The following is an 11,698-nucleotide window of genomic DNA, read 5'->3' on the forward strand; positions in this document are numbered from 1 at the left end:
GGAATTGTTTCTTTTTTACCGATGCGATAAAAATCGAGACATTTATACTTATTGTACAGAGAATAAAGCATTTATAATATAGCTTTGGTCATTTTGTGTTCTATAGAATCAGGTTTAATCAAATTACACACATATCTTTTAATTAAAATTGACTAAATTGTTTGAATGATAGGAATTTTGATTCGATTGCAAAATGATTGGGATTTCATTAGGTTCATTAGGTTTCAAAATTGTAGTAACTTCATCAGATCTGCATAATTGAACAAAGTACACAGTATAAATTCATTAAAAAAACAGTATTCATCGTGACTATCGGGATGTTACTAAATTAATCTTTACTTTTGATCATCTGTTTATACATAAGGAAACCTTGCTTTGTCATTTTCCAGCTGTGAAGCTTACCATACCTGTCATCGTAAATTTATGTACAAAATTCACGATTGTTTGGCATTAAGATGTCAATGCAAGATGATCTTCAACTGATAGAGATTGTTAAAAATGCTATTAAATTAAAATTTCAGCAAGAACAAAACGAGCTTAGGCAATCAACGCTTGACCAGATCGAGAATACAATGGGAATTACAGGGAGTCAATGAAGTACACAAAGGGCGATCTTACCTAAATTGTACGTACACATCAGAAACCAGGATTGAAGCTAAAAATCAAGTTCCTAGGTACCTACAAAATAACGAATGTCAAAGATCACGATCGCTATAACGTTGAAAAGGTTGAAGGAGTGAAAAGCACATCATCAAAATCAGCAGATCATTAGAAGCCATAGAGACTCTGCTACGCAGATCTAGATGACGATGAGTTAGACAATTACACTGACTCTAGCGATGAAGAAAGAAAACTCAGCAATAAATACTTGCAGATCGGCACCGACTGTAGATAGTCAGTAATATCAAAGAAAGACTGAGTGTGGGAGTAAGAGAGTGTAGAAGGCGACTTTGTGTGTGATAGAACGGATTAGTATTTACTTAAGAGAGTTGACTTGTCTTTGAATGAGCGGAGGAATTTTAGAAAACTGCCATGCGAAAGAATGGAAAGCACGAAAGAGTGATAACTTGGCTTCCTATACCCTGAAAAGAGATAATAGGCTTCAAGCGGCTCTTAGGTCTAAATATCTGAAACAAATTTGTAAATACAATGTAAGTAATGGCTTTTGAAAAAAATCGAAAAATTTCGAAATTTCAGAAGCAATTTGACTGTATTAATTAGAAAGAACATCAGTGGAACATTTGACTTATCTGCTTTATGACATTCTGATACAATGTAATACAATCTAAGACATGGCTATGACGATTACTTACATTGCATCCCATCAGCATGACGTCGATGCGTATATTACGAACGTCGTTACTATTCTGAGTCGAGTATTATGGGTAAGCTTACGCAAGTAGTAGTTTTTTAATACATCTGATTTAGTACATCAAGTTAACATATTTGAATGTTTCTATCGATAAATTTACAGAGCGCAAGATATATATCTATGTTTCGTAGAACAATTTTTATTATCTAATCACCAGTCTTCCGTCTCACGCTATTATTATTATTAATCAAAGGACTATAAGTCCTATATACATAAATACTCTTTTAATTATAAAGAAATCTAGACATTTCAACTTTTCACATCCAGTAATTTTAACTTTACTTGAGTATGCATGATACTTGAATACGATTATTCATTTGACAGTCCATAACGATAAATATGCTCATAAATCATAATCAACACATCCCAATAAAAGCAGATAGATCTTTAACGGATAAATTCATTGGTATAAATATATTAAAGTATTTACGTGCAAATAATTGATTGATATGACATATACGGATAACTAAAACATCGTATACTTCACGTGAATAGATGACGAAGTATTTTGTTATAATAGTTTCTTTATTTAAGAATAAAGGTTTCATAATAAAGCGTTTAAACAGAATTCAATAGAACGTAAACATAACGGACGAAGTGAAATGACGTATGTTCAAATAATATTTCTCGTTAATATGCAAAATTTAATTTAGTACTAAGTTTAATGTTTCAAAACGGTGAATACTAAATTGTAATTTATTCAAAAACATATTACACTAATTTACATATAATTTCGAAAGAAAGGGTTTTTAATAGTGTATATTTTTTAGTGACAGTGCCTTTGTACAAATTAACCTATTGGAGAATTAAATCTTCAATAAAATTCTTCAATAAAACTCATATTTCATAGACGCTTTGATTTTCAATTTACTTTCTTTGAAAATTTAATTCAATTCAATTTTATGAATATTCACTTTTATTTCGCGTGGTAGCTTCTTAATTCACTACTACATTAAATATAATCTTGTTTATCAAAAATTGAGGTATTATTGAACACAACACTTTACTTGGATTACACATTAATTCTTACAGCTCGGTTGTATATTTAATTTTTTAAACAATATTGAGAGTATTAAAGTTAAATAATTATTATATTTAATAAAAAAAATTATCATTTCAGACAAGCGAAACATGTACTATGAGCATTGTATAAAATTAGTTATAATAAATTTAATAATTCATCTTTTTCTGTAAAAGTTCTTGTCACTTTTACAACTAAAACAACTTCCATTTCTAGTATCTAACTTAATTTTACTCGTTTCAACTAATTGTTACAAATAATGAAAAGAACTTCGTTAATATCGGTATATGAACATGAAATTCATTATATAAAACTTATTGTACATAATTCAATAAGTTTGAATTAATTCTATTAATGATACATTCAACAAAGAGAGAATACGTTACCACCCTTTCCTATTAACATCTTCATTGACTATTTTGTGATTTACAAAATAATCGTTAATGAGATTTTGTTTTAAGAAAATTTATTGAATGGTTTTAACGTATATTCAGTAATCCATCACTATAATTTTAAAAGCTAAACAATTTTTATCAGCTAATAAACATTTGCTAAACAAAGCTAAACCACACTCATGCAGTTGAACTACCCTGTGCGGAGTTTTTTGGTTTAACGGTCATTTTCGACGTGTATGTCTCTACATTTGATTTATCACATAATATTTCATCACTAGACGGCGTTACATCACTCAATAAATCAATAAACTGTTCTAATGGACAAAGTTCATCGCATCCTGGAATTTGTAGCACTTCTATTGTGGACGGTATTCCAAGGTAATAAATTATCTGTTCAAATTTCACAAAATTTATACAAGATAATCCAATATTTTTATCATAATTATAATGTCTATAAGAATTTAATACCTTCATATAATACTGATTGTCGATTTCATGAAGTTCTACAATAACAGCACTGCCATATTGAGGCACATGGTACTTGAAAACTCCTAAAGTCTGCAATAAGGCGACTACATTTGTTTCATGGCCACTGTAAAGGTTGATTTTACGACCGCCAATGGAACCGTCCTTCACAGCTTGTATATCATTTAAGATACTGTATAACAATTTACCTAATCATCAAAACAAAAATTAATGTATAATATTTCATTTTGTCATTAATTTTAATGAGATAATAAAGAGATTTACTGACCGCCATTAAGACGTCGCATTTTTTGTGTGTAACTAAAAATTTCGTATTCCAAAAGTATGCCGTCTAATAGTTTTCCGTGAGGAAAAAGACCCTCAGTCCAATTAGGTAGTCGCAGTTGCATTGATTGTTCGGCAGTGAGAATGTGATAAAGCAGATAAAAGTCGTATGTTCCACTGATGTTCTTTCCAGTTAATATAGTCAAATTACTCATGAAATCTCGAAACTTTTCGACTTTTTCGATGACTTCCGGCAAATTTTCCGCCTTTTTACGCTCTTCAATATACCTGAAGATTAGGAATGTTCAATTTATCGTATATTAATATATTTTATTTTAGAAGGACAGGCGTTAATTTTTGGAAAAGGAATAAGAATAAATTTGCAAAAATTTGCATGATAGCATTTTAGCCAAATAAAATTGCACATTTGCTGTTTAGACAGTATATTCTACAGTTTTGTTAGAAAATTTATTTCCCGAATGCTTATATAATAATGATTCTACAATGGATATTGTAAAAGTGGAAATTAGACCTTCTTCATTGATATATCGCATTACTTAATAAATGAGTGCTCCTGTGCCTAATACGTTTTTAGCGTAATCATGGAATATACATATTCAGTCAAAATCAAAATGAAGACGTAAATGAACTTTAGCACGTGTTTTTAGACTAATAATAGGCTGAATCTTCATATTAATACTATATCGCCATTTCTTTTTTTCAATAGATAATGATGATATAAATTTATACAAAATAAAAAATTTTATTTAAAAAAATATGTCTAGTACAAACAAAAATTTCATTGATAGCCAAATTTGATTCAATTTTTAGTCTTTCTTTCAAAATATTGTAAAAAAAGCTATTTTAAAAGTATAATAAATAAAAATATTCAATACTTACTCGGGGCATTCTTCTGGTATGAGTAACCAATCTTCTTCAGAAGGCCAGTATGTTGTGGGGATAGGTTGCCAATTGAGTTGGTTATTCCACTGCTGAAAAGTTCCAGGTGGATAAAGAGCCGAGAGGACAATTTGCAAGCACATTTTTGTCCTTTTATAGTCGGTACTTTGAGCTAAAATTGACTCAGGAACGTAGACGCCGCCTAAAAAATCGAAATACCTTCTACGTAGGACCTCACCGAGCTCGTATTCTCGAAGTTTTCCTTTCTGAATATAAATAAATTGAAAAATATGTTTATCGTTGACAATTATGATAGTAAAAATAGAGAAATTAATGTATTTGATAAAATGGAAATGAGAAATCTTAGAAATACTGAATTAATAAACAAATGGAATTTATTATAATGTCAAGTTTACTCTGTCTACTCGAATAAGGTTTTTTTGAAGGATATGAAAATAAATGAATAAATGCACGATTAACATTTAACTTACATTAGTTAATCCACCTAGACCCACAGGATAAAAAGGGTCATTGTAATAAGGGTCATTAGGATACATTTCGGGTGGATCAGGTGCACGGTCACCATGTCGAAATATCTAAAAATGGAAAGAAAATTAATTAAAAAAAGCTATTCGGTTAGAAATTAGTAAAAAAAATATGAAAACTCACTACTGTTACGAATTTTAAGCTGGTTTGATTTGCAGCATTCGCCGTTAAAATAACGCTTAGTATGAGAACCATCCATGACATGAAGATGTTTAATTTCTGACTTGTGCCTACTGGTGTCATTTCTAAATCAAAAATTTAAATGAATAAACTTCATAATTTTGTTGAACATTGAAAACACAATTGTGAAGAGATTTCAAATATTGAATGCGTTTCTTCGGCCAAATTGAAAAATGTAAGTATAATGAGAAAAAGGAAATCTTGATTTACAGAATAGATAAAGTTAATGGTCATGAGTTATGGTAGGGAAATGGTGAATGCATTTCCCGGCTTAATAGTGCTTCAATCTGTAGACGAAGCTAACTTCATTGTACCTTCTTTTATTTACTGTTACTTAAGGATTTCTTCACAACTTAACTAAATTGGATGTCTATTTTTATGATAATAATTTATAATGACTCGAACGGAAATCCAATTACGACGATAATTATTAAATTTTTAAACAAATATCTACCTATATACACAAGCACGCTTACACACACACACACACATATTCTACATAGCAACGATTGTGGTAAATAGATTATTATTTTTGTATATAATAATCATTAATTTTTCCGAGGTATACCTGTATTTGTAATTATTTTCAAATTTAATCATTTACGCAATATACAACTATATCTATTTTTTTTTGTATTTACAACTATATCTATAGTTATTACCAAAATTAATATAAAAATTAATATTTCTCTTGACAAATTGAGAAGTCATAAGTAATAAAGTAAATGAAGTAAAGCAGCAACAAGTGAGTGAAATACTTAACTCCACTAGAATTGTGCTGAGATACTTTCAGGCATAGCAAGCGTCCAGATAGCACTTACTTGTATAAAGAGCTTGTGTACTGGTACTCAACGAAGATTTTCTATATTCTCACTTCCGACATCATCCCTTACAGAGAGACACGCACGGACTGGCTTTTCAGTTTCAAAAATATAACCAAGCTGTCACTTTCTCGTCCTTCCACTCTCCCTTTCCCTCTCTCTTTCTCCCTCTATCTATCTTTCTTTACGCTTATACTCCTCCCTCTCCGATATTCTGTTCTTTTACTCACTCTGTTGCTTTCCATTTCTATGATCGCATGTCAAACGTAGTTGCCAAATGCTACATTGGCAGTCTCTCGTGCTACTTTTCCAAATACCCTCACAAATCCATTCTCAAACGATTATTTCCATTCGCGTAGAATTTTTGGCGTGCTTTCGAACACATACCGATTTAACATGGAAATTTCACCAATTGTTAATTTAATGGGTGTTTTTCAATTGAATATGAAAAATAAAATAGTATTTCAAAAAATAATGTTCTAGATTGACATAAAACATGATGTAATTATACGAAGAAAATTTTTTGTGGAAACATGTATCATTGTACGTGATCAATTTTTTTACCACGCGATTCTTTCGTTCGAGAACAATTTGAACAATATTATACATGAATATATTTTTGCTAAATATGAAATAACTTTTTACGTGATATATTCTTTTCTACATCATGTTTTTATGAACAAGAGCCGACTTATATTTCACACGTATATATTATTTTTTCATCAAACTATAGAGATTTTCCAACGATAATGTTGCTTAAAAATTGTCTATCTATAGAGAGTAAAAGCAATAAATTAAATTTGAATATCGTTCAAATATTGCGTATCGTCAATTCACAACAAACTTATATTGTCATATGGGCTGTTTCATGTTAACAGCTCATTTAATCGTTTAATTTGTGAACAAAATAGTAATATGTAAAAAAAATATTTAATTGTACAGAATATTTCTGATATTTTCATATAGAAGTTTAATAAATCTTCAGAAAAATACCGTATGAAATTATGATTTCACATGTAGAATATTATTTCACTTATTTGGATGACAAAATAATATGCATATGTTGAACATGAACTATGGTCGTATAGAATTTAAATCGGCTCACGATCATAAAAAATATGATTGTGTATACTAAAATTGGTTCGTTTATAATATTTATTCAAATTATTTCTGTATAAAACAATCGCGTAGAAAAAAATTGATCATGTAGGTACATTGAGACATGTTTAATATTTAATAATTCAATGTAAAACAATTTTTTAAGTATAATTATGTCATTAGAATGTTTCATGCCAATGTAGAACATCGTAGAATCGGTATATGTGTAAAGTTCATCCTGCCGAATTTCGGAACACGCGATATCAAGTATTTTAAAAATTGATACACAAAACACTTGATTTACGCGTGAAAACGAAAAAGCGGCTAGAAAATAGATTTACCGTACTGCAGTCTTAAATTCGTATATTGTTCAATCAGACATGCCGAAAGCTTGAGAAAATATTGAATTTAGATAGCATGCACGAGTTCACTCATTATAATATATTCAGTCTTTATCAAAGACCATAACGCAAACTTTATAGTTTCACGTGAAATTTGATAAAACCAATGTTCAGATAAGCTTTGTCGACTGACTACTTTAATAAAAGTTACGTCAATTAAGAAAAACACATTTCCATAAGAAGTCATTGACAATCTTTCGTTAATATTCAAATCAAGTTATTGTAAAATCACACACTACAAAAATTGTTTTTAAAATAAAAGGATTCTTTTTTTAAATAAATGTGCCGCGAATTTAACACAATTGCTTTCAGCTAATGATGTGAAAACGAATAAGTTTTACGATTTGTATTAAGTAGAGATCGATACGTAAATACCGACTCTCATAATTATAAATAATCATGAGAAAAGCGAAAAAGAAAAACAATCCTTGAATTTGCTGCGTATTTAAAATAAAAAGTTTTTTTGCAGTGTGTATGGTTATGTTGATATTGAACGAACAATACAAAGCTATGAAAACGTGAAAACAACGTGAAGTGTAGAAAGTTGGACTTTACCTGGTGATCAGGCAATAACTGATGAACAAGAGCGACGAGAGCGCCTTTTAAGCTCTTTTTTCTCAATAATCGTAGTAGTCCCCTACCCGTATTGTAGCCGTGCCAATGTCAGCATTATTATTCTTTTATGCGTTCATTGCATTCTAAATAATTTTGTTTTCCCTCCCGCGTGTCAGGAATCCAGACACTCTGCGCATCACGACGAGAGCTTTGATAAGAAAGAAATTCAAATTGTCATGATCCGTTTGAATGATACTCAGTCATTGCATGTGAATTGAAAATTTTGTATCGTAAAATATATTTTCTCGATTAAAAGTGAGAAAGAGAGTGAGGAGAGAGAGAGAGAGAGAGAGAGAGAGAGAGAGAGAGAGAGAGAGAGAGGGAGAGAGAGAAACAGGCAGGCAGAGAAAAAGAGGGGGGTAGAATTTTCGTGAAATGTGTGCTAATATTTACCTTTTTCAACCGAAGGACGATACGATCGATCGACTTCACGATTATAGGACTATAGTGAATTGACGTCGAGATGTGCGGCAACAACTGCGTCCATAACATTTTGAAATTTTACTACGTCAGGAAACTTAATGGCCCGTCATTACAACTGATAACCGCGGCGATAACAGCGTCTGATTGTAGCGGTTTGAATTTTTCACATTTTTTCGTGATAAATTTTTTTTCTCTCGATTGACATAACCGTCTAAATAGATCTCTAATCGTGCATCGGCGAGTTGTTAAAAAAATAAAAAAAAACAAGAAAACGAGAGAAGTGATGGACGTCTCAGAAACTGCGCTGCGTCGTCGAATTTTATTAGTCGACAGCGGCAAGGAAAAAGCCAAGCGAGCCTGTGCCGTAGATTCGTATGGCAATTTTCGTGGTTGCAACCTTGAACTATACCACGCATCGAAACGTTGCACCACACTCCGTTCCGCGGAACGAGCTTTCAGTGTCCATCGACCTCCGGATGTTTTTCCGAAAGCCCGGCTGTAAATCGGCAGAAGAAAACAAATGTGGCTTACGTTTGATCAACAGCGAGGCAAATCCGGCTGTTTAGCGAAGTCTGAGTAGACCGTGTCATAAAAGCGAAGATAAAAGAAACGCCGGGACTTGGTGAGCGCGTCGTCGCGCGGCACACCTGAGGCGCGTGACGACGGCGAATCTGATCGGATGTTGGCATTCGTGTGCTTTCGGTTCTCCAGCGCCAGATTACGATTACATCTATTGGCGCGTACATCGTCGACTCGAGCGATATGGCCATCGGGCGCATTCAACTTGGCTTGCTGCTGCTGTGCTGCAGTTTGCACTCGATCCTGGCGACGAAGGAGCTGCAATTCTTACACGTCGTGAGTACTCATCGCTGCTTCTCAATTCTTCTGCTCCACTGCAAAAGGGTGTGTCGATTTTCTTGTTGTTGTTGTCGAGACTTTTCCTTTAATTGGGACGAATGTCTGGGCGCATGATTATTATCTCTGCAGTAGTGTAAACAATGATGCTACGAGGCGCAAATTGTGTTATCTGTCCAATTAACATTCACGCTGCTGGATCACGATGGAATACGTATCGTGTGACACCTTTTATTGTTTGTTGTAGCTATCCGTTAATAAATTCTATGTACCCGACTTCAATCAAACATCCAAGGAATTTCAAATTCCCAGCAATCTGAGTTACAGCTATTTCCTCAACAATGCCGTGGATTTACCGAATGTAAGTTTTATTAAAAACTAAAAAAACGCCATTGAAGATAAGTATCTTATTACAATGATGCCATATCTGCACACAGACTGTTAAGATGAAGTTGTTCAATCTTGGAGAGCAATTAAGATTCAAGTACGGCCATTTTATCGGATCTTTGTACAGCGATGAAGTGATAAGAATGCAAACAGTAGGCTTTCCCGTGTCGATTATGGCTGGAGAGCTGATAAATGCTGGTTTATGGCCACCTGTCGAGGGACAAATTTGGAAAGACGATTTAGCATGGCAACCCGTACCATTCGGTACACCATAATGATTTTCAACGACTCGCTTGCTTTACCCTCACCTATGTTAATGGCGTTTTTTTTTTACGTAGAATACAGACCGGTGGACGAAGACACTCTGTTGCTAGGCATACTGTGCCCGAATTTCGAGAAGGACACGCGCAAAGTTATCAAAGATCATTACAACTTGAGTTCGACGCATGGAGATTTGTTGCGACACATCAAAGAAAATGGCAAGATTAACGTAAAAACGCCGTTAGATGTGCTGATGTTGCATTTGGCTTTTGATAACGGTGTAAGTGTCTTTATTTATTTTTCAATTGATAATAATTCACTAATGGTACGAATACCCATGTTTCTCGCGAGGACTTCTGTCTGCTGTAAATTTTTCATTTGCAAAAAATGTCCAGTGGTTTTTACGTCAGAATAATTTAATTACGTTGCAATTATTTGACCGAAATTAAGAAAATTCAACGCAAATAACGTGATTATAGAATGCGCATATCAAGAACAATTTGTTTACAAATAAGCAATTACCGCGCATCAAGCCGAACGAAGCAATTAGCACAGTAATTAGAGGGAACTGCTAATGCTCGGATATCTAATGCTGAATTGTGATTTCTATTATGTGTTTTCACATGCTGTTGGATATAAAAATAGACGCGTTGCGATATTGCCACTCGCGATGGGCGTGCGGCCACTCGCAGAACTTTATCGCGAGCACAACACGATTACCGCATAAAGAGACGTAACGAAATGTGATCGGACGCACGATCCCTCGCACGGAAAATGCAACGACGCGGTGAATTTTCAACGCCACTTTGTTTTACAGAAAGAACTCCATCAAAATTTCCCAAAATGGATAAGCGAACTTTATCCCACCGACGCACTGACGAACCTCACCCTCACCGCCTACGATCTCCTCTCTACGACCAAGTTGCAAAAACATCTCAACGGTGGCTCACTGCTGAAGACCATCGTGAACGATTGGCAAGCCCGCGTCAACGGGACTTTACACAAGGATCGGAAGATTCACGTTTTCAGCGGCGACGACAGAAACCTCGCTGGAGTCATGAAGAATCTGAATCTGACTATGACGGAATTACCGACGTCAGGCGAAGCACTCATATTTGAATTGTGGAGCGAAGCCAATCGACATTACGTGCAAGTGAGTACGTGGACTTGGCGATGCTGCGCGGATTCGCTGATACATTTTGCTTTCTAGGTGATTCGCTACATGGGCAACCACAAGTTTACGTATCCTCACAAACTGCCTGGCTGCGAAATCTACTGTCCTGTCGAAAAGTTTCGCGAACTTGTCGCTAACGTTTTGCCGGTTGATGAACTATCGCTTTGCGGCTCCGTGGATCGTGATTCTGGAAAAGGTCTGGGACAAGCTGACAAAAAAAGTGCGAGCAGTATTTCCATTGCGAACGCTCTTCTAAGCTTCGCCTCGTTAGTTTTGCTGTACTTTAGCGCCAAAGTTTAATCGTCACTTGTAAATGTTAAAGTATTCTTCAACTAATTCTTTGTTACTTATTGTTTACAAAACATTTGTAAAAATCACTTTTTCGAGTATATACGAACGAGATGATGAAATAAAAAACTCTGACGGATGTGTTGTTGAGACGAGCTCCTATGTATTGTTGCGTTGATAGTGTGACTTCCTTAATTATAACACTTTTTAC

The 11,698-nt window shown here is 33.8% G+C and overlaps 2 protein-coding genes across 8 annotated transcripts; one reads left to right on the forward strand and one right to left on the reverse strand.

Annotated features, from left to right (window-relative positions):
• Positions 1 to 1,220: 1,220 nt before the first annotated feature.
• LOC131674538 (venom acid phosphatase Acph-1-like) lies at positions 1,221 to 9,181 on the reverse strand. 6 transcript variants are annotated; one of them, XM_058953276.1, is made up of 8 exons: positions 9,054 to 9,181; positions 8,040 to 8,247; positions 5,108 to 5,229; positions 4,930 to 5,034; positions 4,439 to 4,704; positions 3,543 to 3,826; positions 3,257 to 3,462; positions 1,221 to 3,178 (listed from the first exon to the last, which is right to left on the reverse strand). In XM_058953276.1, exons 3-8 carry the CDS (start codon positions 5,225 to 5,227, stop codon positions 2,966 to 2,968), a joined length of 1,194 nt encoding a protein of 397 aa, XP_058809259.1. In that variant the 5' UTR covers positions 5,228 to 5,229; positions 8,040 to 8,247; positions 9,054 to 9,181; the 3' UTR covers positions 1,221 to 2,965. The 6 variants fall into 6 exon arrangements, with proteins under 6 accessions (XP_058809259.1, XP_058809258.1, XP_058809263.1 ...); XM_058953275.1 differs by lacking the exon at positions 9,054 to 9,181 and adding an exon at positions 8,493 to 8,619; XM_058953280.1 differs by lacking the exons at positions 8,040 to 8,247; positions 9,054 to 9,181 and adding exons at positions 5,986 to 6,232; positions 7,425 to 7,460.
• LOC131674537 (venom acid phosphatase Acph-1-like) lies at positions 9,130 to 11,635 on the forward strand. 2 transcript variants are annotated; one of them, XM_058953274.1, is made up of 6 exons: positions 9,130 to 9,377; positions 9,625 to 9,738; positions 9,815 to 10,028; positions 10,103 to 10,309; positions 10,847 to 11,178; positions 11,236 to 11,635. In XM_058953274.1, the coding sequence occupies exons 1-6, from the start codon at positions 9,285 to 9,287 to the stop codon at positions 11,497 to 11,499; spliced, it is 1,224 nt and encodes a 407-aa protein (XP_058809257.1). In that variant the 5' UTR covers positions 9,130 to 9,284; the 3' UTR covers positions 11,500 to 11,635. The 2 variants fall into 2 exon arrangements, with proteins under 2 accessions (XP_058809257.1, XP_058809256.1); XM_058953273.1 differs by having other exon boundaries at positions 10,103 to 10,305; positions 10,843 to 11,178.
• Positions 11,636 to 11,698: the final 63 nt, after the last annotated feature.

The sequence above is a fragment of the Phymastichus coffea genome, unplaced genomic scaffold (assembly GCF_024137745.1).
Source record: "Phymastichus coffea isolate CEN01 unplaced genomic scaffold, Cenicafe_Pcof_1.1 PCOF00253, whole genome shotgun sequence".
Classification (NCBI taxonomy): Eukaryota; Metazoa; Arthropoda; class Insecta; order Hymenoptera; family Eulophidae; genus Phymastichus; species Phymastichus coffea.

Coding starts and splice junctions, on each gene's coding strand:
- LOC131674537 (XM_058953274.1), top strand. CDS start 9,285: ATGGCCATCGGGCGCATTCAACTTGGCTTGCTGCTGCTGTGCTGCAGT. Junction 9,739..9,814: donor ATGCCGTGGATTTACCGAAT/GTAAGTTTTATT, acceptor ATCTGCACACAG/ACTGTTAAGATGAAGTTGTT. Junction 11,179..11,235: donor CCAATCGACATTACGTGCAA/GTGAGTACGTGG, acceptor TTTGCTTTCTAG/GTGATTCGCTACATGGGCAA.
- LOC131674538 (XM_058953276.1), bottom strand. CDS start 5,227: ATGACACCAGTAGGCACAAGTCAGAAATTAAACATCTTCATGTCATGG. Junction 4,705..4,929: donor GTCTAGGTGGATTAACTAAT/GTAAGTTAAATG, acceptor ATTTATATTCAG/AAAGGAAAACTTCGAGAATA. Junction 3,463..3,542: donor AATGCGACGTCTTAATGGCG/GTCAGTAAATCT, acceptor TTTGATGATTAG/GTAAATTGTTATACAGTATC.